Genomic DNA, 26,885 nt, shown 5'->3' with positions numbered 1-26,885 from the left:
CTCAAAAACAAGTACGAAATGTGCATTTATCGGCATCTGCCCTGGGGCACGCTGGGCTTCTAGCAAGAACAAAAGGAAATGAAAATGTAAAGGGAAATTCACTAACATAATTAGCAACCTATCGCAGCTGTGGATACGAAATGTTCTTTCCAGACGTGGCAGAGGAACTGCGATTGCCCTGTGTTCAACAGCTCAACATTGGAATGTATAGCAGAGTTCCAAATTCAGCAAAGAAATAAATAAGTTATTTACATTTCAAGTAAAAATAACTGTAGTTTATTCCTTTATTTCACCACCGTTTATATGTGTGAACTGTGATAGAGGCCTTGCTGGCGTCTTGTAGACCAAGGCCAAGAAATATGCCTTCTACCAGTTATTTGGTCTTTGACATCAGATTATCATTATTGTAGAGGTGAGCAAACCCCTGCAAAAAGAGAAGGAAGTTCATTTTCGTTGATGGCCACAGACTTTACCAATGGTCAGTTTCTTGTGTTTCTTTTAAAGAACAGGACAAAAAGACTTTATTTTGACATTGGAGGGGGGCTACGTGCCAATGGGTATCACGGGATAAAGACAGTAAATAAAGGCATGAAGAAACGAACAAGCAAACTGCACCACAACAGATGTGCTTAAATTAACCAAGTGACCGGTTTCTGCGTCAGTCCCACAATGGCTGTCACATGAGGTGGGCGAAGAAAAGTACCCGCGAGACTTAGTTGCTCACAGGCTGCAGAGCAACCCCAGGAGCCACCGCTTCACGCCGCCGCTGGCCACGCCTGCTAGCCCGCTGCTGTCTCCGTGCCGGCGCTCTTCCTCTGACAGTGTTTGTGGCAGGGGACCGGGCAGGGGGGCTTTGGAGGTACTGGAAGGCACTCTGGCGGCCCACCTGCCTCTCTGCGCAGTTAAAGGTGAGGGCCACTCCCACGTTGCTCTTCATGACTCTGGAGGAGCCATCGGATGTGCCATCAAAGCACCGGCCAAGTGCAATCTCCTTGGCGGTGCGAGGGTCCTGGTCGGTGACAGTATAGATGCCATAGTTGTGGCCCAGGGGATCCAGGGGGGCCAGCATGGTGTACTCACTGCTGTCATTGTTGACTGCTAGCGGTAGGTGGTTGACCAGGTACTCATGGAGCATGGGGTTTACGCTGGCTCGATGGCAGCTGCCCTGAGGGATGACCTTCACCAGTGTGCGGTCCACGCGGTCCTGGTCATAGAGCATCCCACTGCACTTGAACTCTAAACAGGCAGACGAGACATTGGGCTGGTCCCTGTCCCGTGTGCTCCTCACATCCCGGATTCCATACAGCTTCCCCACTGTCCGCCGGTGGGTTCCCCCCATATTGCGGGATCGCACGTTCACCTCCACTGGCCCCACAATCTTCACCTTGATGTAGCAGGCCCTGAACTCCATTGGCTTGGGCCACCATGCCAGGTAGTCATCAGTCCAGCTCATAGGGTCATCCTCGTTGAAGGGGACAGTGTTGTAGTCATACCGATCCCCCTCGATCTGGTAAAACCGGAAGTGGGCTGCACTGGGTGGTGCCTCCTCACATGCCCGGAGGTTCTCGAAGGCATAGATGGGCCCGTTGCTCTCCTCAGCTGAATTGGGCCTTGGCTTGGCCATGCTGATCTGGAAAGCTGTCTTCTTAACCCGTGGGTCGTCGTGATCTGTCCGACGGTATTTGAGCTTATTGAGATAGGGCTGAGGGACCCCAATTGCATTTGGGTTGAATTTAGGAGAAGACTCTACTGCTTCCAGTTCTTCCCCAGCCAGGCTTGCCAAGACATAGGCGGAATAGGCATCGGGGGACTGGTCATCACAGAAGGCAGGCACACAGGCCCCGTTGGGGCCTGTGATGACACTGTCAAAGCGGCCCCAGGCCCTGGGGTTGGACGAGAAGCCAGTCCTGGGCTCCAGGTTGATCGCAGAGATCACAACCCCCTGGATCTGCTCACTGGGCAAGAACCTCTCACTCCGGTATGCCCTAACCTTGATAAAGCACCTCCTGCTTTCTGGCACATCCAGGTTAAAGAGCCTCCTTTCACGGATCTCCATATTGCCCACCAGGAAGGTTCTCTCCTCCCTTTTGTTCCGCCTCTGGCTTTCAAATTCGAAGTCACCTTCCTCCTCCCACAAGCCTGTGTCTGGGTTGAGCGACCAGAGTTTCATTGTGGGCACGTGCTCTGGCATCTTGACCTGGGTCGAGTCAAGGTGGACCTTCACCTTGCCAACATTAAGTGACTCTGAGGTAGCCTCATCTGTGAAGTCCACAGAGAACATACCATATGTCCGAAGGGGGAAAGTGTCTCCTTCATCGTTGATGAAGTTCAGGTCACTCTGGGCAGCCGTGGCTGTGGAAATATTCCGGGGGTCCAGGAAGGTCACACTGGCCTTGACTTTTCCTGTGTAGGGCTCCCCATTCTGCCTGTAGAAACTCTTGGATGGGATCTCCAGCTCAGCCACAGGGTCTTCTCCAGCCATCTCGCCTAGGGGGATAATGTTGGTGTCCATGGCCTCCAACGTGATGGGCTCTTTCTTCCGAAGCATCTTGATCTCATGAAACACCGCACTCCCCTTCTTGTTGAAGGGCAGCACTTTAGTGGTGTTGACGAACTTCTGCAACCTGTCCACGAACGTGAGCACCAACCTCTCCGTGTCCTGGGGAACATGGAGGGTGAAAGTGCCCTTGTAGCCAGTCATGCTCACACGGTTTTTCCCCAGGTACACGTGGCCAAAGCGCATGGGTTCCCCGTTGTCAGCAGCACTGACGCGGCCACGCACGATACTCCGGGTCTCTGTACACCGCTGGCAGCTGCACTCCATGGCCACCTTGGTGGGCAGCGTGTACCCGCTGCACTGGATCTCCCTCTCCTCTGTTTTGGAGATGCCACAGCAGTGCTCCACAGCATCCCGGCACCTGATCCCGTTATCCTGCTGCCCTGCACAGGTCTTGACAGGGCAATGGCCCACGTCATAGTAGAAGGAGTTGGTGGCATTCTGGAAGCAATCGTGGGGCAGCCGGATAAGGTAGCTCTCAGGGGTTGGATTGCAAGGAGTCTCATCAGCGGCTGTGGAGGGAAACAGTGTGAATATTAAAAGTAAGTTCATGTCCTACACAAACGGTACCCTTACCTCACCTCTCTGCAGGGCTTTATGGTTTTCAAAGTACTTGCACATCCACGATCCTGATTCTCACAGAACTCTTCCGAGGGAGATGGAATAGCCATTATGAATCCCATTTTACATATGGGCAACGGAGTTGGTTGCCGAGCCGATCAGAGTCATGGTTCTCGATAGAGGGGTCTCGAAAACTTGTGAGAGTGTTTTGAGTTACCACTAAAATTGGGAATGCTACTGGCATGTAGTGGGCAGGGTGGAGGATGGGCATTGCCGCCCTGCGTCCTGCCATGGCCTGGGATGCTCTGCATACATTTGTCTGCGTGAAGTTCACGTATCCCAGCAGACATTCATGGAGGTGGAAAACTTGGTTAAAATGATCAGAGCCTACTATTTTTTATGTGGCTTTAACCATACATTGAATTTTTCAAGAATGCAACTGCCACGTAAATCAAGTTAAGATTGTACTTGGTTTATCTTGGAACTATACCAAGAATTGTTCCTGGTCTCGGGAAAACTTCGTACCTGCAGCAACATTACCCGCAGAATGTAAACCACCAAAATGATACCCCCGCATCCATCAGGATGCGTAGCTGTCGCATTCATGGCGACTGGATTTAAGTGCAAGCATCTGACCTCTTTGTTAGCCTACTCGTGTTGTTTGCCAAAATCATTTACACGTTGAAATACATACTGTTTTGAATTCGAGATATTTTCTTTTTTCTCTACATTATAGTTCGGGCCATGTGCACATGTATTTAGAAATTATATGTAGTTATTATCTGTCAGTTTGGCTTCAGAATGGTAAGGCAGTATTAAAGGTAACTGTCACAGGTGGGAGCATGGTTCTATGGATTGGGAACCACTGTGGAGGGGGCTCCACATCTCCTTTGCAGTGGTTCCAATGCCCTCTGTCCTGTACGCCCCAAGGTCTGGTGCTCAATGTTCTCGGAGTCCCTGGAATATTCCAGAATCCTCCAATAAATTTTCTCTCTTCTGCCTTTTGTTTATCTTTGTTTAGGCCAATTATTATTATTATTATTATTATTATTATTATTATTATTATTATTTGAGAGAGAGAGAGTGAGCCAGAGAGCATGAGCAGGAGGGAGGGGCAGAGGGAGAAGCAGACTCCCCGCTGAGCTGGGAGCCAAAGGCGGGGCTCCACCCCGGGACTCCAGGATCAGGACTTGAGTGGAAGGCAGATGCCCAATCTACTGAGCCACCCAGGTGCCCCTAGGCCAATTATTAAGATCTCCTCCTCCCCACCCCCCACTTCCCCACTTTGCAATTACAGGTTCCTGATTGGTCCTGGCCTTGAGTCTCTCCCCATCCAGATCCCTTTTTTTTTTTTAAAGATTCCTTTCACTTACCTGTCAGAGAGAGAGAGAGAGCGCGCACACGAGAGCACGCACATAAGCAGGGGTGCAGCAGGCAGAGGGAGAAGCAGGCTCCCCGCTGAGCAAGTAGCCCGATGTGGGACTCGATCCCAGGACCCCAGGATCATGACCCGAGCCGAAGGTAGACACTTCTTAAAGCCAGCTCTAATCAGGTCATCATTTTCTGTAGACCTTAGCTCATGCTGGCCCCTCGATCTAGAATGCCCCCACCTCCATACACACAGTCCCTGGCCATTATTCAAGACCAGGGGTTCACAACATTGGCTGCAAATTAGAGTCACCTGGGGGAGATTTTAATCTGTGTATGCCTAGACCATATTCTAGGCCCATGACATCAGACTCTCTGGAGGTAAGACCCAGTCATCAGTATTTTTAAAAATTCAGCAGGTGGGGTGCCTGGGTGGCTCAGATGGTTAGGTGTCTGCCTTTGGCTCGGGTCATGATCTGCAGGTCCTGGGATCTAGCCCCATGTCAGGTTCCCAGCTCAGTGGGGTGTCTGCTTCTCCCTCTCCCCTTGCCTCTCCCCTGGCTTGTGCTCTCTCTGTCTCTGCCTCTCTCTCAAATGAATAAATAAAATCTTAAAAAAAAATTCAGCAAGTGATCCCAATGAGTAGCCAAGGCTGTGAACTGCTATTTAAACTCCAGCTGAAAAACTGCCCCCTCAAGCAGTCATCCACGGTCACTCACACTGAAAGTTCTCTGTGTCTCGTTTTAGCTCCTGTTTCAGTGCATTTTTCTGTCTTTACTTATTTGTCTCTTATTTCTCTTTCTTCACCCCTCCTGGACTGGCAGCTCTGTGAGGATAGGATTCAGGACTGTGAGATCTTTGCGTCCTTGAGGGCATAGCACTATGCACAGCACAGACAAGCCCAAGCTTTTACTGCCCAGATATGGCCACTGGGGTGGCCCGCCCTGTGGCGCTGGGGCAGACTCAGGGACGTTGACAGGCTTACCTATGACAGTCAGCTGGGCCACCCGTGACTTCACAGCCCCAGCGTCACTCTGGGCCTTGCAGAAGTACTCGCCAGCCTGGTCCTGTTGCAGGTTCCTCAGCACCAGCTTGCTCTCATGCTTGTAGAGGGAGGGGTCCAGCAGCGTGTCATTGTGGTACCTGCAAGGAATGGAGGGGAGGAGCCTGAGGGGACAGTGGGAGGGCAGGCACCCCGTGAGAGAGGGCCAGAAGCAAGCCGCCAGGGAGGCAGATGATGCTTGGGGCCCTGTGGATGCCAGCAACACCTGTGAGTCAGCTCATCCAAGAGCACTGACTGACCTGGGAGTCAAGGGACTTCATTCTGAGTCTCAGCCTCACTACTACCTGGTTACAGATCCTTGGACAAATCATCTCACCTCTCTGAGCTTTAGGCTCCTGCTCTGTGATTCCCCAGCTGACTTCAAAGGACTGCTGGGCGCATCAGACAAGATAATGGCTGTATAATATCTGTGAAGGGTAAAGGACTTGCAGCCCTTGGGGGCTCTGACCTTGCATGGTTTTGGGGGGAAGGAGGGCTGGGGAATCTTGTTCTGTGTCCCAAGGATATCCAAGTCAGGATCCTGAGACCAGAGCTGCTCTCTGGGGACCCCAGCTGCAAGAGGATAATGACAGGGCTGGCTGGGTGCCTGGGTGGCCTCAACCCCACTGGCTCCCACTTGTACATGCCAACTTATGGGCTCTGTGCCAGGGCCTTACTAATAACTTTATCCTGTTGGTTATTGTTATGATTAATAAGTCCAGACCCGATGAATGCGAGAAAGGTCTGGTTTCCAAGATTTGGCAAGGAAACTGGCAGAACACTCACCAGAAATACTTGTCTGGACTGGGCTTCCCTGTGGCCTTACAGCATAGGGACACACTCTGCCCAGCTCTCCGTGCTTTTGTCTCTGGGTTCATCACGATGTATGGAGTCTCTGGGACAGGAGACAAGAAATGGTGATTTGGTTTTTTCCTTTGTGGCAGATTGTCTGGAGCCTTGCTCCCTCAAGTTCTTTGTCATGTGTTAAAATTGTATGACTTTATGCCTACTCCCACCCCCAGTTCCTCTCTAAGGGAAGTGATCCAGAATGGAGTCCGTCCACTCCACACCTTCGGCCTAGGATCAGCTTCTGTGGCCTCTCAAGCAGCGTTTGGGTGGGGCAGTAGAGAACTAAGCGGACCTTGTGCAAGCCAAGATTCCCAAGCACTGCCATTGGGACAGAGCTGGCTGTTTTGAATAGTGCAATACTCCCATTCTGCTGCTTCCAGCAGAACATGCTGGCCATTCTGTACCATTTCTGGATTCCCCCAGCCTCTTTCTCCCTAAAACCTCCAAATCTCATAATGTATTATAATTGACTATTTTTGATAAGGTGGCCAGGGAAGAATTCATACATTTGAGAAAGCAAGCCATGTCAACATCTGTGGGAAGAATACTCTAAGTAGAGTATATAGCAAGTGCAAAGGCCCTGAGGCAGGAGTGTGCCTGCATGTTTGAGGAACAGCTAGGAGGCTATACTGGCTGCAGTAGAGTGACTCAGTGGGGGTGGAAGCGAGAGTAATGGAAGAGGAGAACAGAGAAGTAATGGGGAAGCCAGATGATGTAGAGCCTTGTGGGTCATGGTAAGGATTTGGGAATTTACTCTGTAAGCTGGGAAGCCAGCTCTGAGCACTATGATCCCTTTATTTAAAAGTCCAACCTTCCTGTCCTGCCCTACCCCCAGAGAACAGCCATTACCCCGGAGAACAATACCTGCCCTCCTGAACTCCGCGTTGACAGTGGCTGCCTTTAGGCTAGTCTTGGGCATCTTGAGCATGATGGGGGCAAACTTGGTCTTTGTGATCTTCAGAATGCTTTTGCCATCAGGGCACAAGCCAGGGACTCGGAACCTCCCACTGCTGTCTGTCTTGGTCAGCAGCTTAGGCGTCTTGGTCAGCAGGTAGACAGTGGCCCCTGAGGCTGGGGCACCCCCAGGGAGGGAGACAGCTCCGTGTAGCACGAAGTCCTGGCACATGCAGGCATCGCACTCAGCATTCACCTGGCCCATGGGGCAGGTCAGGTCACAGGCTGTGGAAGAAGGGGCCACAGCAGGAGGGCTTATATAGATTCTGACTCTCCTTCAGGCACATCTCAGCCTATGAACTCACATATGCCTCCCCTCCCCCTTAGGCCTTCGTTACCTTTTCTTATCAGCCTGCATGACCGATTCCTACTCATCCTTCAAACCTTCAAGACTTAGCCCAGGACACTTTCTCCAGGAAGCCATCCTTGATTCTCCTAAGTTATAATCGACCCTGCTCTGTGCTCCCACATTATCCTCTACAGCCCCCGTCAGACATATAACAGATGCACATTTAATACTTGGTGAATGAATGAATGAATGGATGAATGGATCTCAGTCTGACCCTCTGCCCTATTCTTCCAGGCTGCTTCAGCTCAGTCCCATGCCTTCCCAGTACCAGGAATAAGAGTAGTACCTGTACAGGCCTGGTCCATGCAGAGGCGGCCCTCCTCGGAGGCCTCACTGCACAGTGACACCATCTCCGCCAAGCAGGTGCGTGTTCGGGTCTGGACTCCAGTGTAACCACAAGCAGCAGAACACTTGCTCCAGGGAGACCATGGGCTCCAGATGCGCTCCGTGTCTCGGCGCAGGGACCCTGCAAAGAGGATCAGCAGATGGTCTGACTTGCCTCCCAAGGGGACTCTGTCAGGAAATCTGCCCCTGAGGCTGTTTTATCTCTGAGAGACAGGGTCTCTGTTCACAGCATAGATGTCATTGATATTTATATTTACTGCAATGACTTTTCCAACAGATGGAAGTCTAGAGTCCTGAGGAAGTGGTGTCTCTCATTTGCACAAAGGTACCCTATCGGCCAGGGGCAGCTCCGAGAGGGACTTGCTGGCCAAACACTGGGACCTGGATATGTCTTAGGATGTGCAGGGAAAGCACCATCTTCTCTCCCCATGAGCGTGGAAGCAGTCATATGTTCCTATGGAAGGGTTCCCTTCCGGTCAGGGTCTAGGACCTCAGTGACTCAGACCTCACGCTCCCCCCCACCTCTGCTCGAGGCCTGTGTGCAGGAATGGGGACCTTGGGCCTTGCCCAGCCTGATCTCCCACTCTGGATGACCACCACTGCCACCTGGGCCCAGGGGGTCAGGCTGTGCGCACTGGCAGAGTCACAGGAAGGGAGGGTGACCATCTGAGCAGTGGGCAGCCTTGCAGCTGACTCCGTATTATCCTATATGGAGAGGGAGGATGTCGTGCACGAACTTTCGGACTCTGTAAACCCAGACGTAAGTTCAAATCCCACCTCCCCACTTAACAGCTGCAGAATCGTGAGAAATTTCCTAACCTTTCCGGACCTGCAGTAACTTGTCAAAGTGGAGATTCCTCACAGGTCAGTTATAAAGACTGAGAAATGAATATAATTAGCCCAGTGTCTGGCGCGTAGATCGATAATAGAAACTGAGTGAACATTTGCCTGGGTTAAACCCTCTACATTCATTACCTCATTTAATCCTCATAAAAACCCACACCAAGTTTTACTAATATTTGCTAATATTACTAATATTGCCCTGTTCTATTGGTGAGAAGAAACCTGAGGCTCAGAGAACTTCAGAAAATTTGCCTAAGCGGCGTCTGGGTGGCTCAGCTGGTTGAACATCTGCCTTCGGCTCGCGCTGTGATCTCTGGGATCGAGCCCTGCGTCGCTTAGGGCTTCCTGCTCAGCAGGGGTCTGCTTCTCTCTCTCTCTCTCTCTCTCTCTCTCTCCCTCTCTCTCCCCCCCGTCCCTCCCCACCACTTGTTCTCTCTCTCTCTCAAATAAATAAATAGAATCTTTAAAAAATAGTAATAAAATTACATTAAAAAAAAAAGAAAATTTGCCTAAGGAACACTGTTCCGGTGGTAGACCCAGGATTCAAACGCAGGCAGCCCAAGTCCAGAGCCTGTAGTCTTCACCTCCTTGCCACTCACACTCAATAAGTGGCCTGAACGGAAAGTACCCACTGGCACAGAACACTCTTGGGAAGGTTATGGCTCTCACGACACTAATGTGTTACTCTGAGGGAGTGGAAGCCCGCGCACGTGTGTGATACCCGGCGTTCCCGTGGCCAGATGCCGATCCTGGCCTCTCCCTGTGCCGAGGCTGTTGGGAGGTAGGGCTCGGGGCTCACCTGGTGGGCAGAGGAAACGCACGGTGTAATTGGAGCAGTTCTGGCCGGGCCGCTGCTCCCTGTTGAGGCACCAGAAGCCCTCCCGGGGACTGCCATGGACCACCTGGCCAGTGCTGCCTGCAGGCATCCAGTCGGTGGTGCGAGCCTCCAGCCGCAGGGGCCGAGCACACACACGGTCCCCATAGTAGAAGTGAATGGCATCCAGCCGCTCATAGTCACCCTGCCCACCTGGGTGGTCGATGTTGAACCACGTGGTCCACTCACCGGGACCTGAGAGGTAGAAGCCGGTCAGGAAGGAGCCGGGCCCCAGAGCCTCAGGGGGAGCTCCACCTTCTTTCCTGCTTGACTCCGGGACTCACTCCTGATACCTCTCACCCACCCCCATTGCTCTCGGCCCCGTGGCCTCGATCTCTCCAGCATCTCTCCAGCCTTTTAACTTCCACTCCTACCGCTTCATTAAAGCCCTCAGCAGCCTGGCTGTACCATGTCAGTAATTCCCTGCCTGGTCTCTCTACTTCCAAGTTCCCCCTCTTGTCCCTCCCCCTCCCCTCCCGACACTGCAGTCAGGGGGAGCTTTCACCACGTGGCTTGGACCCCACCACTCCCCAGCTTTAAATCCCTTAGCCAGGCATCAGGGTGAGCTGGTGAGCTGGCCCCTGCGATCTCTCCAACCTCAATGCCCCTGTACCCCCACAGTCTCCCACCAGCCTGTGCTCTGGCCCCAGAAAGCTCTATAGCATTCCTGAATATGTCAGACAGTTTCACATCCTAAGCTGTCCTATTTCCTAGGTCTATCTGCCTGGACAGAGATGTAGGTTAGATGCCTTGTACAAGTGGGTTTCCATGGAAACCATGACATTGCACCCTGGCTTCAGAGATTCTGGCAGCAAGCTCAGTAAAAACCCCCTCTCTTGACCCTCCCTGCTCCAGCCACAACTCACTTTCCAGAGAGTCAACAGGCTTGGCAAAAAAGCCGGAGGTCCTCCTGCCAGGCTGGACTCTTCTTACGGCCTGGGTGAGCATCATCTGCCTCCCTGAGGACAAGGAGGAGAAGTGAGAGGCCAGGAGTGTTAGTGACAAGGGCCCGGCAGCGTCCTGCTACCCCAGCCTTTCAGGATGCAAGGAAGCAGGTGATGTGGTGGATGGAGCGTGAGCACTGGACATGGGTTCAAATCTCTCCTCTGCCGCTCTCTAGCTGTGCGACCTCACGAAAGCTGTATTCTTCTAATTCTGTTTCCCGAGACGCAGGGCTGCATTAACAACTGCTACATCTTAGGGTTCTGGTGCATATTTAGGTGACAGTGAAAGTAAAGAGACTTGGCACGGAGCGCATGCTCAGCAAATGGTGGTTGCCTTATTGCTCTCGTTCTAGAAATGGATCCTCAGTTGCTGCTGAGCGGCCAGTGGGCTGGGGCTCCTGTGTTAGGATCCAGGCCTGCCCTTCTTGGCAGAGTGGAGCCTTATTTTCCTCATCTGTAAACTGGAGATACGAGTTCCCACCTCAGAATGTGGCGGTCCAGCTGGCGTGAGAATTTCATGAGGTGACCCAAGTAAACATCTCTGAGGTATACAGAGATGGGGAGTGTGAGCTCTGGAGGCTCTGCCACGTCCTGTTTGACCTTGAGCCAGATACTTGACTCATTTGACCCCTGTTCCCTGCAGAATAGTTCTGGCCTCAAAGGATTGTGGAGATTCAATAAGCTCATTCATAAAATCCACTTAGGGCAACGCGTGGCACGGTGTTTGCTGAGTGTTAGCAACACCTAAAGACAGGGTACAGGGTCCTCAGGCCACAAGCAATTTCCAGCCCCGCCCCATCTGAGGGGGGGGGAGGCTCCAGAGGGGGGAGGAGAAGAGCGGAGAACAGACAAGCTTTGAGAGGCAATTAACTCTCGTGCGAGGAGCCAAATCAGAATTCTCTATGCTGCTTAATTGGGGTGATAGGAGCTCTTTTAATCAAACTAATCTGATTTCCCCTCAGATGGCTGAATGTTAATCACCCTCACAAACAGCAGCTGTCAGGGTGGAAAGAGCAAGGTGGGAGGTGGGCGTGCATAGGGTTTGGCAAGATGGCGAGACAGCCTTTGTTCCTGGGCGAGTGCTCACAAAGGCTGCAGGGCATGCCGCTTTACAAGAGGGCTTTGAGCGTTTTTTTTTTTTTTTGCCCTACTCAAGTAGGTAGTCAGAAATCGGGAGAGGCGGGGGAGATGGGAGAGAGCATATAGGGCAGGGCTGAGAGCACTCATGCTCAGATGCACCAGGCATATGGGCCCTACCTGCTCCTTCAGGAACTCAGGGTCACCAGAGGATGGGGTCAGAGGACAAGTGTTCTGGTGCCTGTGAAATTCGGCTGCACAGTCTAAATGAAATTGAGCTTTAAGCTACAAGAATTTTTATGAACCTAAAACCAGACCACACCCCAAACCTGCTTCTGAGAACCCGATGATCACTTGTGATTCCCTTATGCTTTGACTGCCAGGAATCTAGAGCTAAATTTAGCACGCAGAGGTGATAACTCTCTTATCCTTTTTCCTCCCTTTGAGTGACAGCTAATTCCCCTCCTCATTTAAAAGATTCTGTTCTGTGGGTTTTAGTATTGGGAACTATCTCAAATTTTGGGGGGAAACTAGCAAGATATAAATTAATAAGTCTATAAACCAGTCTGAGGTCTTAAGGCCATTGCTGAGGCCCATAGTTGGGTCCCAGACCAGATAAGACTTCACTATGACAAGTAGAGGCTTGGGAGAGAGCAGATACTTAGCCCGTACCCGACACAGAGGTGACTTCCAGGACCAGGAAGAAGAACACCCAAGCCTTGGTCCCCGCCATCTTTCCCCCAGGCCCTGTAGGAAACATGGCAGGAGATAGGCGATGGTGCTTCAGAGTTGGGCCCTCCTTGGAACGTAGTCCCCTGGGAAGTTTCTCAGATCCAATGGCCTGCAAAGAAACAAAGCTTATCAGGTTCCACATTTCTGTGTCAACTCTTATGAACTGAGCAGAACTATTTCTTGACCTATCAGGGATAGAAGGGTAGACAGAATAAAGTCTCGTGGGAGAGAACACCTGGCCAAGTTGTGAATCTGGGCAGCTTGGGAGGTGCTGAGGCTCAGGATTTGAGTTCAAATAAGGCAAACCTGGATTCAGATCCAGGCTCCAGGACCCCATATCCAGATGGGGCACAAGGGAGAGCAGGGGTGAGGAAGTACCTTGCCAATGGGGAGGGGCTAGGGCTTACTCCCAGCAGCCTCTTGAGTGACTCATTTATCACTTCCAAGACCTGGGCTTGGGGGCATGTTTTGCTACCCTTTGGTGGGGCTCACACTTTGCACAAAGGGGTTACCCGTGAACACCGTGCAGCCCAGTCCTGACTGCGTGGCCCCTCACAGGACAGGCAAGCTGGAGGGCGTACATGCATCAGACGCATGACCTCCATGAATACATTGCCAGATGTCCACAGGCTGCAGCTGGAACACATTTCTGGCCTGTTTCTTGGGGCCTGGCTGGGAGTTACACAGCCAGGAGCTCCCTGAAGGAGAGCAGAGGGGACACACTGTGCGAAGCCAGGGCTCTCCAATAACTGCTGAGCATGGGTTAGGGGCTGTAGGAGCCAGGAGAGGAAAGTGGGCTTGACGATTTAGGCCAAGATCTGTGGGGTGTGGCCCAGGCTCTTGCTCATTTTTATCTCTCCCCAGAGCTCTGGCCAACCCAGAATCTGACCAGTTCCTGGAGATTCAAAAGTGGCTCCCTTCAACGTCCAAAGCCCAGGGTGTGGTGGAAAAGAGGAGATTCCTCCTTTCTGAGGGGAAAAAAGATCCAAACGCACTTGGCTGTCCCAGGAGAACAAACCAATCCCACATTGCATATCTTCTAGCTCTAAGCCCACTAACCTCCCCCCAACCCCTGCTCCGCCACCACCTTTTTCCCAGTCCAGGGAACAGAGGCTTGGGGGTCCCCAAGGTCCCCACTGTGTGTCTTACCCCAAGCTCCTGGGCTCTGAGCAGGGAGCTGAGCGCTACACAGCATTCAGTCCGAGGCAGCTCTGAGACTGTCTGGGAGGCCAAGGCGGCCTGAGGCACCTTGTGGAAAAACCATTTCCCATCTGGCAGCCCACGGACGTTTCCTCAGCGTATGCTCCGTTAGTTAGGCTGCCCATCCCACACTCCTCAGAGTTCTCGGACAAAGCAGACTGGCTGACCGCAAGGGAAGAGCAGACACCCAGAGGTACAGACCCTGACTGGGACCGTTTGAGACTCCCTGACCTCAGGTGAAGGAGGGGGAGGCCTTTGGACCAATGGGGGAAAAGAGAGAACTTCAAAGCAGAAAGGAGGGGTCTTCTCTGGGGGCGCCGCAGGGTGGTCAGGGGAGGGCAGGAGTAGCTGAGCGGGGCAGGGAAATGCAGGCGTGGGGTGAGGAAAATGGGAGTGGAGCTCACCGTGTCCTGAGCAGGACTCCTCAGCTGGGGGTTCAAGTCTTCGTCTCTCCTGTCCGGCCGCCAGGCCTTATATACCGCAGCTGGTGGCTCAGCCCGTGGCAGGGTGCCAGGGGAAGCGCGGCGAAACCAGATCTGAGCCTGGGGAAGCTCAGCCTCCCCATCCCCTCCCCACATCCCCCGGAGCTCCCAGAGGCCCCGATTTCGCTTCCAGATCCTTAGGGCGAGAGGCTGCAGGACCTGGGGAGAGGCCAGGTGGGCAGCAGCCTGGGGCTCCCCAGGCCGGAGCAGAGAGACACATGGAGGGGTAGGGTGGGCGCTGGGAGCAGCCCGGGGAAGGGGCCAAGGGCTAGTCTACATCTGGGCAGCATTTCATGGCTGGGGGGTGGGGTGCTCTTGCCTCAGCTTTGCTTGCTGATCCCCCACATTCCCCTGGCCTTGGCCCACCCCTGCAGAGAAAGAACTTTGCTGGTGTTAGCACATACTCCAAACTCTCTTAGGCACACGAGTCACCTGGTCTCCCAACTGGGGGTGCCTGGTCTGAGCTGAACCACTACTCAGCTTCTCTGGGGAGCCAATCAGAGAAATTTAGAAGGGAAAGGGACAAAGGAATTAGAGGACACAGGAAGTCACCTGGTGAGAACAGTTCTTTCCTGCCCCTACCTACTTCCATCTGGGTGCCTGTCTGGCACTGGACCCCAGAGCCTCTGCATGTAGACTCTCCGTGACCTTGCCAGACGGTCATAGACGTGTGCACGTGTATCTGTCTGACTTCGGGTATGGGGCCCACTGCACATGCACAGCTTTACCCACAGGTGGCGTAAGCAGCTGTCTGTGCTTGGGGCCTCGAGCAGCCAGCAGCCGGCAGGAGTCAGCCCCTCGTCCCAGCCAGCAGTTCTCCAGCTTCAACATGCATTAGAATCCCCTGGAGGGCGGATTGCTGGGCCCACACTGAGTTCCGGATTCAGAATGTCTGAGGTGAGGCCTGAGACTGTATTCCTAACAACTCCCAGCCGTTACTGGTGGTTCATGGACCACATTAGAGTCCCAACTGGAGGCAGAAGATGGGAAGGGGTGTACTAGGAACCAAAGCAAGAGCTGCTAGGACCCGCCTCATGTGCCAGGCACACCCAGCCTGCGCTGGGCTTCCTGCCTCATGCCAGGGCCTGGAGGGCCTCCAATACCAAGCGTTGGCTCACTCGTTCCATACACCCTCATTAAGTTCCTATTCACGGCAGGCTTTAGGTTGGGCACTGGGAGGCTACAAGGGAGGAGACATGTCCTTGCATTCAGAGGAATGAGTGTCACATGGTAATGATCCCACAGTGAGCAGGGCAGACCTTCATCCAGAGGGCTGTGAATATGTGCTTGTGTGTGTCTGTGTCTTTGTCTCTGAGTGTGTGTGTGTGTGTGTGTGTGTGTGTGTGTGTGTAAGCAGAGGTTTAGGAACTTTGTTTCTCTGAGCATCACCGTAGACATGGGCTGCTGGGAGAGAGGGTAGGTATGGAAGAAGGATGTTGAGCACCAAGGGCCCAAGAGCTGACCTAAAGCACAGACCTGGTTTGCTTTGTCTCCTGGAGCCTGGCTCCCTCTCAGCCCCTAGCCCTTGGCCCATAGATTCTGTAGCCAGCCCCAGTCTCGTCCAGTTTGTTGTCGGAGCCAAACCGTGAAGTAGCTACAGCCGTGGATTTGAAGGCAAAGTCTGAACCGAGTAAAGTCCGTAAGAGCCGTATTAGTCTGGGGTGTCTGAGTGGCACAGTTGGTTAAGCCTCCGACTCCTGGTTTCTCATAGGGTCATGAGATCGAGCCCTGAGTCAGGCTCTATGCTCAACACGGCGTCTGCTTAAGACTCTCTCCCTCTCCCTCTGCCCCTACCCACCCCCTCTCTCTCAAATAAATAAATAAATAAATAAATAAATAAATAAATAAATCTTAAAAAGAGAGAGAGAGAAGGAGAGAGAGGGAGAGAGAGGGAGAGAGAGGGAGAGCTCTACTAGTTACGACAGACAGACAAAGACTGAATTGCAATAGCCAGATCAAAGGACAGGAGAAAAATAGGAACTTGGGAGTCAAAAGCCTTGTACTGGCTCTGTTGCTGATTTTGATGTGTGACCTTGGACAAGCAATGACCCAAGTGACCCTGGGCCTCAGTGTCCCCACCCATGCAACAAAAATTTGGACTAAGCAAGCTCTGAGGCTCCCACCAGCACTGGCAAGGTTGATAAGATGCTAACCACAAACATTGTAGGGAGGAGAGAGAGGAAGGCATGACAGCCGCAAGAAGTCTCGCCAGGGATCCTGAGGGAGGCCAGAGAAGCAATGTGACTACTGAGTCTGGATAAAGAGAGCAGGCTATACAGGAGTGGAAGGTAGTGTAAAGTAAACCAGACAACCAGAGGTCAAAGTCAGGGTGATCAGTTGCTTTTCAAGGCCTCTACTCTGTGGAGCGCAAGGGTACGTGAAAGAGGCCTCCCCAGCCTCCCAACTACACCCTCTCTTCTCTGTTGGTAGAGGGAGGCAGAACACCCGATGGGCTGAAGTTTTGGCAAAGTGGAGCCTTTTAGGCCACGAATGCTGCCTGGATCCCCTTGCTTGGCCCAGAACTCACACAGAGGACCCCACTTCCCTGGCCCCAGATGGTCAGTGTCATGGTTGGCACAGGGCTGAGGGACTGTCCTAGAGTCCCTGGTTCCAATTCCAACCCTGCCATTTGTGTTCCTCCAGCTCATCTCCTCCCTCCCTGCCCCACCACCTCCCACCCCCCCACCGAAGCATCCTTTCCTGTCCCAAATGGGATGGAGCTGTGAGACGTGCAGGGCTAGACTGGAGGGAATCTGAGTCTACGCTCTCAGGATTCCTTTGAGGAAGAAGAGGCCTGCTGTCCTCCGTGAGGACCCTAGGATAGATAGACAGGGCTTGGGAGGTTGCCACAGATCTGAACTGTCAGGGCCTGGCCTGGATAAGTCAGCCCCAGACACAAGTGGTCATCTGGGGCCTCCGCAGGCCAGGCTTCTCTGCAGTAGCTCCAAGCCCCTGCCTGGAACACACTGGAAACCCATCAATCACTCCCACCCCCGTCCAGGGGACCAAGGGGGTTGGAGCCCGGTTTAGCCAGGCCACCTGCATCCTACGCCTATGGCCACAGTTCCCACCCTGCTGAGGGGAAAGGAGCTTGGGAACTCTGCGGGGTGGGAGGTATGGGGGGAGGAGGATCTGATGTGATCCTAGTGGCTCCAGAAGAAGGTGCTCTGCCTCTTCCCTGCTCTCTGACCCCCTCCCATAGTCCCATTATCGCCCCCTGTGGCCGGAGGAGGCTTTGCAGGCCTGGGTAGGGATACGCAGCTGGTGATTGCTGGGAACTGGAGGACTTGACCGCAGCTCTGAGTGACCATCAGGGGCTGCTGAGCCAGTACTCGGGAGCCCAGAAACCCAGAGTCCAGGGCAGGGGGAGTGCTCCCTCTCTGACCTGTTCTCCTTGTCCCGTGTACAGTCTGTCACTCTTCCACCTCTGTGCCTTTATAGTTTTATTCCTCACTTTCTGTATCTTGAAATACAGCCCTTCTTCCCCATCAGTGTGAATGTCCTCATCTTGCAAAGCCCTGTCTCAGTCTCCTCCTTCCTGCCCTCTCTGACCACCCAGGCCCACCCTGATTATTCCTTCTAGGATAACGTTCAGTCACATGTGGTTGGCGCTCTAATTTACAAAGCACATTCGCGGTCATCATCTTCAGCCTCACAACAGATCTGGGAGGCAGGGACAATCACACCCATTTTACAGAGGAGAATCTGAGACTCCGAGAGGGGAAGTCACTCAGATGCAGTAATTCTTTTTTTTTTTTTTTTTTAAGATTTTGTTTATTTGACAGAGAGAGAGAGACAGCCAGCGAGAGAGGGAACACAAGCAGGGGGAGTAGGAGAGGAAGAATCAGGCTCACAGTGGAGGAGCCTGATGTGGGGCTCGATCCCATAACGCCAGGATCACACCCTGAGCCGAAGGCAGACGCTTAACGACTGAGCCACCCAGGCACCCCCAGATGCAATAGTTCTTAACTTACAGTTGCCCCTAGAAACCAGTGATGCAGTGTAGACCCTGTCATGGGCCCTCAGCCCAGAGGAGCCACCATGGAAATCACATTCCAACTATATGCTCCTCAGTGAGAACATGCTAGAATAGTCTGACTCTGCCTGCCTGGCACACACACCCTGCTTCCTATACATCTAAAGATATTCCCATTTAACACAATCCAGCTATCATACGGTGGCCACAAACTCTCTGCAACTCTCCCTGTATGAGGTGGAGTCTATCTACTCATTCCTTTGGACAAAAGAATACGACAGAAGTGATGTTCTACAAGCTCTGGAGTTTAAGCCTCAAGAGACCTCCACTCTCTTGGAACACTGTCCCGAGACCACCCTGTGAGGAAGTCAGCCTATCCTACTGGAGGATGAGAGACCACATGGAGGAGAACAGAGGCCCCCAGCCAACAGCCAGACCGGTGAATGAGGCCATCTTGAACCTTCCACAGCAGTAGTTGCATGAGTGAGCCCAAATAAGACCAGCAGAGGAATGGGCCAGCCAACCCACAGGACCGTGAGAAATGACAAATTCTTATTAACGAACCACTGAGTTCTGGGTGGTTTGTTATACTGCAGTAGATAACCGGCGAACTAAGAGTAAAAGCTTTTTCCATTACAAGTGTCAAAAACACAACTCAGATTGGTTTACACAGAAAAGAAATCTGATGGCTCTCCTAACTGTCATCCTGGGGAAAACCGGATCCAGGTACTCAGACAGCATCAGCACTGTTCTCTTCTCAGATCTCAACAGCTTCCTCTGAGATGGCTTTATTCTCAAGGAGGGTGTAGCAGTCTGTATTTTCCGAAGAGGGCTACAATAATGGCTTCCATCACACATGTTCTTGTTCAGTGTGAGAGAGAATCTCATTTTCCTCCCCTTGAATCTGTGCTGGCCTCTGACTGGCTTGCAACCAAGAATGAGGTGGACTTCAAAGGTTGCACAGCTTCCTCTTGGATCTCTTGGGACATTCACTCTGGGGAAAGCCAGCTGCCATGTGGGAAACCTAACTACCCTGAGACCACCATCCTGGAGAGCCCTGGTGTAGTGTTCTAGTCAGTAGTCCCAGCTGAGCCCAGACTTCCAGCTCTCCCCACCAAGGCACCAAACATGTGAGTGTAGCTATCTTGGACTGACCAGCCCAGCCCCTCTACCAGATGAGTGTCACTGAAGGGCCTCAACTGATATCACAAAAAGCAGAATTACCCACTCAAGTCCCACATGAAGTCCTGCCCTATAGGTCATTTAAGCCACTAAGATTTGGGGTAGTTTGCTACATAGCAATAGTAACTAGAATAGAAGCTGTTTCCATGTAGTGTTTTCCAGAAGCTCCAGACTCCCTCTTAGCACATCTCAAATCTCCAGTGGAAGGAAAGTGTCTCTTCCTCAGTTGTTCCAGGAGAAGTTCTGGGAGAGGCCCTACTTGACCCATTCCTGACCCAGTCCCTGTACCATGGGATGGAAAGCTCTGATAAGCCCACTTCTAGAGCCAGGGGTAGATGAGCCCCACTGGAGTCACATGGACTGATTTTTCCCAAAGGAATATTGTGGTGCTGTCATTGGAAGTAGCAAGAATGGATGTTGGGAAGAAAAGACAATGACATGTACCTACAAAAACCACAACCGCAAACACAAGCACCCTTATCCTAGGAGGGGTTGACCTGAAACGTCTAACTAACTACTCACTTTGATATCAGGAGTTGAGTCTTGATATCAAGAGACCACTTTCACAGCTATCAACCTGGAGAGTTTACCTTCCATTTGTTCTGTTACAAACCTACCCATGCGTGACTCCTCTCCCCCTTGTAACCGCATCAACGCACCCCAGAAGAGCTGAGCAAAACCGAACCAGCATAACTCCAGCTTAGGAAATGGAAGAAAAAGAAAGAAACCTGTCAGCACCTCATCTTACTTCGTGCAGGTCTTAGGCGGGAGCAGATTCCCTCAGAATGGGCTATGGGTCCAGCCGATACCCCAAAACATGTCCAGGAGAGCGCTTCACCTTGCATGATATGCTTACTGTAGCCACAGCAGAATCCTCCTCCGGCTTAAAACAGGGTCGCCCCACTGTCCTCATGGTGTATTCACCACAGCCACAGCCTTGTGTTACCACACGGCATCTCTGGAGCTCACCATATTTACCACGATATGTTCACAGCCCACCGTTTCCACCACTGACCATGGGATTCCCACAACGTCCTCGTGATGTTCGCCAAGCTTGCCATGGTGTGCTCACTGTCACCACATTGTCTTCACCACACTTATACTTTGCTCACACCCAGTGACATTGTAGTGTTTACTGCACGGACCAGTGAGTTCATATTCTATACGTGGACATCCTAGTGTCCCCACGATGCCCCCGGTATTTCTCAGAAACTGATTTTGTGTAGGATTAGGGGTGCACACTTACTAGGGTGTTCTCTCAAGAGTGTTCACATGCCCCTCCCCTGACTTGTCACACTCACCATGACGTGTTTGCTCTGGTTGTTCTGGAAACTCAACCCTAGCATCTACCAGACGCTGCCCCTTGTTTCCTGTGACCTAAGGCCTCTTTTCATGACTCTCTCAAGAGGGCCCAGGTGGCTCTGTGTGTGGTATGGCCTCCGCTCCGACCAGGATGCTGGCAGTCCAAAAGAGCCTGAGGCAGTGATGGGGGCGGCCTTGCTCAGGGATGAGGTGAGGTGGATGCTGGGTAGAAGTCCTCTCTGGCAGGAAGTTCCCATGACTCGCAGCTGTTTTATGGGCTAGAGCTATGGAAAGTTGAGTGTGAGGAGCCTCCCTCTTTCTAAGCAGACTCTTTCGCCCACACAGCTCCTGGGACATAAGGATTTGGGACTCCCAACAGCCAGGGTGAGCAGGAGAGAGGAAGGGGGAAGGGAGGTTAGAAAGGCATTGGAGAGCAGGCTTAGCCAGACAGGGTGGGACAGAGGAGAGAGACAGACACGTAGGCCCCTGACCCCATTCTTAGTGGGCTGGCCTCTCTTTCCAGAAGCCAAGCAGCATTCAGGGAGGCTGAATTGGGGCGTTCCCCCCACCCCCAGGAGAACAAGAGCTTTGAGGACAGGATGTTGGCCGGCGACAGGGAAGGCAAAGAAAGAGAAGAAGATGTTTGAATCCCACTCTGCATTTTTAAAAATTGAAGCATAATTTTCATACTATAAAATTCACCATTTCGAATGCACGATTCTATGAGTTTTGATGAATGCAAGCAATCAGGTAACCACCATCATATCAAGGTAGAAAATATTTCCAGCATCTTTGTAGTCAACCCCTCCCTCCATGTTCCGCTGCTGACAACCACTGGTTTTCTTTTCCTGGAGTTTTGCCTTTTCAAGAATGTCATATAAATGGAATCCTTTGGTATGGGCTTTTTAAGTTTGCCTTCTTTCACTTAGTATAATCAACCCTGTTGTTGAATATGCCAACGGCTCATTCTTTTTTATTGCCAAGTAGTATTCCATTGTGTGGCCCTGTATGGTTTATCTGTCCATTCACCACTTGAAGAACACGTGCGTTGTTTTCACTTGTTAGCAGTTACATTTTAGCTATAATTATTTGTGTACAGATTTTTTTAAAGATTTATTTTATTTATTTGACAGAGATAGAGACAGCCAGCGAGAGAGGGAACACAAGCAGGGGGAGTGGGAGAGGAAGAAGCAGGCTCCCAGCAGAGGAGCCTGATGTGGGGCTCGATCCCAGAATGCCGGGATCACACCCTGAGCCGAAGGCAGACGCTTAACGACTGAGCCACCCAGGCGCCCCTGTGTACAGATTTTTGTGTAAAAATGTTTCTCATTTCTTTGGGGTAAATATCTAGGAGTAGGATTGCTGAGTTATACGTTAAGTGTATGTTTAATCTTATAAAAAACTGCCAAACGGTTTTCCAGAGCGATAGGACCATTTACATTCCTACCGGCAATATATGAGAGTCCCAGGTGCTCAGGATTCTCTTCCACACTTGATACCGTCAGTTTCTGTTTGTTTTTAGCCCTTTGAATAGGACTCGCAGTGTGATTTCACTGTGTTTTTAATTTGCATTTCTATGGTGACCACTGATGTTGAGCGTCCTTTTATGCTCTTATTTGTCGTGCGTAGATCTTCCTGGGTGAAGAGTCTGTTCAAATATTTTCCGACTTGGTAATTGGGTTGTTGTCTTATTAGAGGTATCCTTGGCTTCTCAAAAGTTCACTTCACACCAGTTCACTTTTACAAAAGGACCTACATTAGTACCTGTTTTCGCTAACCGAATGAAATCCGAAGATGATAATTCAGTTTCACAAAAAGTGACAAAAGAGCAAAAATAATGTTCAGCATCTGTTTCGTAGTGAGCCATATGGAGGCAGCGCGAACCCGAGCAGCGAGAGTAGCGCCGCCAAGCTCCTTTCCCAGGAACTGCACTCAGCGTCTCCGCAGCAAGCCGCCATTGCTTTGAACTGCGCCTGTGAGCACCTGGGCTTTATCTTGATTTATTTTGTGCCTCTGTTAGCAAGATGTGTCCTAAGGTATCAGAAAATCCTAAGAGAGGTCACTTTTTCGTTTGGGAGGACTCAAACTTTTTTCCATATAAATTAATGGTAATTGCTTCTTCATTTTACACCATTTCAGCTTGTGAAAGTTTTTACAGGAACCCTCTACTTTCGGAGGGGGGGGAACACTGTATTGAGTATATATATTCTGGGTATAAGTTCTTTATCAGATACGTGTTTTGAAAATTGTTTTCCCAATCTGTAGCTTGCTTTTCATTTCCTTAACAGTGTCTCTTGATGAGCGGAAGTTCTTAATTTTAATGAAGTCCAATTCATCAATTTTTTTATTTTGTGGACTGTGTTGGATCTAAGAAATCTTTGCCAAATCACAGTCACAAGGATTTCTTTCTGTTTTCTCCAGTAGTTTTTTAGTTTTGGATTTTACCTATGGTTTATTTTTAACTAGTTTTGGCATATCGTACAAGGTGTAGGCCAAGGTTCATTTTTTTGCATGTGAATGTCCAATTATTCCAGCACTATTTGTTGAAAAGACTCTCCTTTCTCTTGAACAACCTTTATATATATTTTTTTAACACTATGGCTCTTTGAAGCATTGACACCAGCACACTTGAGCTTTCTTACACAAAAGTCAGTAGCATAACAGGAATGAATGCTTCTCTTACCTGATTCCAAAACAGGACAGCTCACACTTTTCAATGGAACAGCTCTTTTAGCTTTTATTTATAGCCCCTCTGCTCTCCCAGAACTGAGACACGAGTCTGCTGAGAACCGCACCAGGAGACTGCAATGACTGTCAAGCACAATCTGGGTCCAGAACTGCCTCTCTTCTCTGATGACCCTCATATATCCCTGGAGGCTCCTTGGTCAAAGAGGTTTTGGATCCTCTAACCTCAACTAATCAGCCTCCATCAAACAGGGAGAGAATGCCCTGAGAAAGCGTCAGCCATCTTTACCTCTCTGGCTGCTTTCACCTGTCAAAGCCGCCGGTGATTTTCATCTTAGCCTGATCATAATCAGTGAAGGAGAAAGCACACCGTGCAAGGTATATGACTTCTGCTGGGGCACCTGGCTGGCTCACTTGGTAGAGCACATGACTCTTGATCTCGGGGTCAAGAGTTTGAGCCCCATGTTGGGCATAGAGATTACTTATTTAAAAAAGAAGAAAAAAAAAAAGACTTCTGCCAAGACCTGGATCTTGGGGAAGCTTAGGAACTTGAACCCAGGCCGGGTCTCCTGCTTTCCAGTCCTCTGATCTTTCCATTTTCCCACAATGGCCTCTCATACAAGATGGTGGTGTGAGTTAGTTGCTTTCTGGGATGCCAGGGGGATGAGAAGGCACCTTAACTGGCTATGCATTTCTGGGAACAGACCATTCTGAGATAAAAAAAAAAAAAAAAAGAAAGAAAGCTTATAAAAATAGCCAAAGTCAGGAGCTGGGGCTGGGCCCCTCTGGGGCAGGTCTCCCTCTCACCGGCTGCCTGGTGTTCCTCCCATGGCTCCTCTGCTTCTCTCTTTGTGGCAGCTCCACTTGTCTCTCACTCCCAATGGGTTCGTCTCCTGCCTTTTCTTAGTGTAAGTCCCAGCAGAACCATTCTGATGGACCCAGCTAGTTCCCACCCTCACCCCTAAAGGGTGGAGCCTTTCCCATGAAGCCCTTCACCAGTCATCAGCTGGCCTATGGATGGGCTGGATTTAGGTCAGATGCTCAGCCTAAGCCTATCAGTGGTCACTCCTAGCCAAACCCCATGGTGGTACTGCTTCCTCGGGTAGGGGACTGGGGATGGGCAGTTACAGCTAAAAGGGGATTTGAGGTGTGGTGGTGCCGTGAGGGTTACCAGTGCACTATGAGGGTTTATCCTCATTCCTGAAACATGCACATGCATGCCCTGAGCAATCAGCCACATCTCTCTCCTCCCTCTGAGCCTCCCTGGCCCCAGCCTCCCATTTCCGACTTGGCTCCACCTTGAGTTAAAGAGCTCTTTGCTCCACCTGGGAAAGCTGTGTGTTCCCTCACTTGAGCTCCTAAAGGGTGAGGTCTCTGTGTCCCCAGTACCTGGCTCAACATCATACATTCATAGATCTCAAAGAGGGGAAAGGGCTTACCCAAGGCCTTTCATGGAGGCAGGGGCAGAACTAGGTGGAACCCAGATCTCCTGTTCCAAATCTAGGCCCCTCTCTGCATTCAGTAGGGTCCCTGGCATCTCCCTGAGATGTGAAGCTAGGGGACTGCTATCCCACATCTGGGTTGGGTGAGGCCTCTGGCTCTGTCCCTGAGACACTGAGACATCCACCCTCCCTTGAGGATGGAGACCCAGCCATGACCCCTGGTGCTGGGGCAGCTCTGAGTCAGTTCTGGGGTGAACCTCCTGTCTGCTCCAGGAGCCCTCCAGGGACCACTCAGAGCAGGCCCGTAGACAGCATGACCCCAGGTTCCTGAATGTTCTACTTCCCATGATGGGCTTCGTGATGCAGAGGGCTGGAGTGGGTGGGGAAAGTGGGCAGGCAGGCCGGACCCAAACGCTCCAGCTTCCTGAGGATCAGAGCAGCCTGAAATGTAAATGACAGGGACGCAGGGGCAGCTCCTGTGCCTGTGGAAAGGCTGTGTGCATAACTCTGTGCCCATAGTGCAAGCGGACCTGTGAGAGCGTGCAAACCTGACGGGGTGTGTCGTTGACATGTATACGCCCACACTCAGCTCTGATCTCCAAGTGTGGTGTAACTTCAGGCATTTCACTTTCCCTCTCTGGACCTCAGAGAGGATTTGATGGACGCTAAAGCTCCCTCCTCTTCCTCTTCCATGCTTTCACCTCCCTCCAGCCTCTTCTCCCTGTGTTCAGCAGAGCAGCTTTCCCAGCCTCTGAAGCCCCATCACGGTGGACCCCCAGCCACCAGGGGCCTCATCTTCTTCCCCAAGTTCCTACTGAAGCCTTTATTTTATAGGAACAACTCTCTCACTGAGAAGAATTCTGGAACATTCTCCACTACCTTGTGCATGTGTGTGTGTTTATGTGTAACTGTGAATACAAGTGTGTTTGTGACAGGCAATGGAAAGGGTGAGATGGCAGGGGCCCCCAGGGGGAGAATGAGTTCATTTGCTTGTGTCTCAGCAAGTGTCTCTTACCATACCTCCAGAGACAGGCTCGTGACGGCATGTATCCACTCACCAGCTTTGTGCACATTCTCACAGTATCTATTAACAACAAGACTCAGCCAGGTATCACCTTGTCCAGGAACCCCTCCTCATAGCCCCACACTGGGCTAACTGCCCCTCTGTTGTCTTCAACAAGCCCTGTGCCCTGAGCACTTTTCCAGAAGAAAGTTTATCCCATTCTACTGACACTGTCTGCTTTCTTGCCTGCCCCATCTCTGTGGTGAAGTCCCTAGAGCACAGGGACCATGCCTTGCTCCCTTGGCATCCCAGCATCTAGAATGTTCAGACTGTGTGTGAACTGGGTTGGCCTTGCCTCATGTGCTCCCAGGAAGACATTCCATCCTCAGTGGCCCTAATGACCCGTATGCCTACCACGCCTTCTGGAATGTGAGGTAAACCAAAGCTAATACTCCCATGGTATAGGCTTTCCCCTTGGGGTCACCACCCCGGGAACTTCCGATGGCCCAGGCTAGGCTTGCTCTAACCCGGAAGATGGAGACAGGCTGGGATACAGGATTTGGGTGCTCGGTGGATCCTGCCAGTCTTAGGGCCCTCACTACAGGGAGGCTTCCTCCTCTTTTCTGGACTTTCTGGCCCTGGAGTGAACCTTGTTGGCGCCAGTGGGCTTTTAATATTTTCCATTCCTGGCTGCTGTACAACATTTCACCTCAAAAATGCATCCTCCCCCTCACCAAAGGGCACGCCTTTCCAGCGAGAGGCTCCCAAGGCTGGTGAGTGGAGGTGACCCACTGTGTTCTGGGCTTGGAGGGGCCCCAGCCCAGTGCTTTGAGCAAGAGGTGGCAGAAATGTCTTCTCGGCCAAAGGAGCCAAGCTCCCTGGCTAGCCAGAGGCCTCAGGGTCCCACAGGAAGCCTGGATCCTCGGAAAGCTGGGAGACACCTGCTTGGTTCCATCTGGGCCTCTAGGCCCCTTCCACTTGGCTTTACCCCCTCTGAGCCCTAAGGACCCCGTCCGCACCGCTGGAGTGCTGCCCGTTTGAGTCATCCGGGTCATTTAAGACACACCCCCGCCCGTGCCCACCCTCAGAGACACTGATTTCAGGGTACGGGGTGCAGC

The 26,885-nt window shown here is 51.7% G+C and overlaps 1 protein-coding gene and 1 long non-coding RNA gene across 3 annotated transcripts; one reads left to right on the top strand and one right to left on the bottom strand.

Moving 5' to 3' along the window:
• Positions 1 to 14,321, bottom strand: CILP (cartilage intermediate layer protein). 2 transcript variants are annotated; one of them, XM_045810606.2, is made up of 9 exons: positions 14,100 to 14,318; positions 12,436 to 12,604; positions 10,609 to 10,701; positions 9,668 to 9,937; positions 7,967 to 8,146; positions 7,242 to 7,556; positions 6,315 to 6,423; positions 5,472 to 5,629; positions 5 to 3,069 (listed from the first exon to the last, which is right to left on the bottom strand). In XM_045810606.2, exons 1-9 carry the CDS (start codon positions 14,271 to 14,273, stop codon positions 713 to 715), a joined length of 3,825 nt encoding a protein of 1,274 aa, XP_045666562.1. In that variant the 5' UTR covers positions 14,274 to 14,318; the 3' UTR covers positions 5 to 712. The 2 variants fall into 2 exon arrangements, with proteins under 2 accessions (XP_087712981.1, XP_045666562.1); XM_087856855.1 differs by lacking the exons at positions 9,668 to 9,937; positions 10,609 to 10,701 and having other exon boundaries at positions 1 to 3,069; positions 14,100 to 14,321.
• On the top strand, positions 13,764 to 23,154 carry LOC123800770 (uncharacterized). The gene is made up of 3 exons (XR_006782015.2): positions 13,764 to 13,888; positions 14,912 to 15,074; positions 22,497 to 23,154. It is a non-coding gene; the product is annotated as an uncharacterized LOC123800770 (long non-coding RNA).
• The last annotated feature ends 3,731 nt before the right edge of the window (positions 23,155 to 26,885 follow it).

Source organism: Ursus americanus, chromosome 28 (assembly GCF_024610735.1).
Source record: "Ursus americanus isolate L20-20 chromosome 28, mUrsAme1.1.p, whole genome shotgun sequence".
NCBI classification, from domain to species: Eukaryota; Metazoa; Chordata; class Mammalia; order Carnivora; family Ursidae; genus Ursus; species Ursus americanus.
The sequence above is the reverse complement of the archived record's forward strand: the minus strand, read 5'-3'. Positions and strand labels throughout refer to the sequence as shown.

What these genes read in the sequence shown, in the direction of transcription:
- CILP (XM_045810606.2), bottom strand. Translation starts at nt 14,273, where the DNA reads ATGTGGGGAGGGGATGGGGAGGCTGAGCTTCCCCAGGCTCAGATCTGG. An exon ending in GCGTTTCCTCTGCCCACCAG is followed by an intron (nt 8,147 to 9,667) that starts GTGAGCCCCGAG and finishes TCCTCTTTGCAG; the next exon opens with GGTCCCTGCGCCGAGACACG. An exon ending in CATGGACCAGGCCTGTACAG is followed by an intron (nt 7,557 to 7,966) that starts GTACTACTCTTA and finishes CTTCTTCCACAG; the next exon opens with CCTGTGACCTGACCTGCCCC.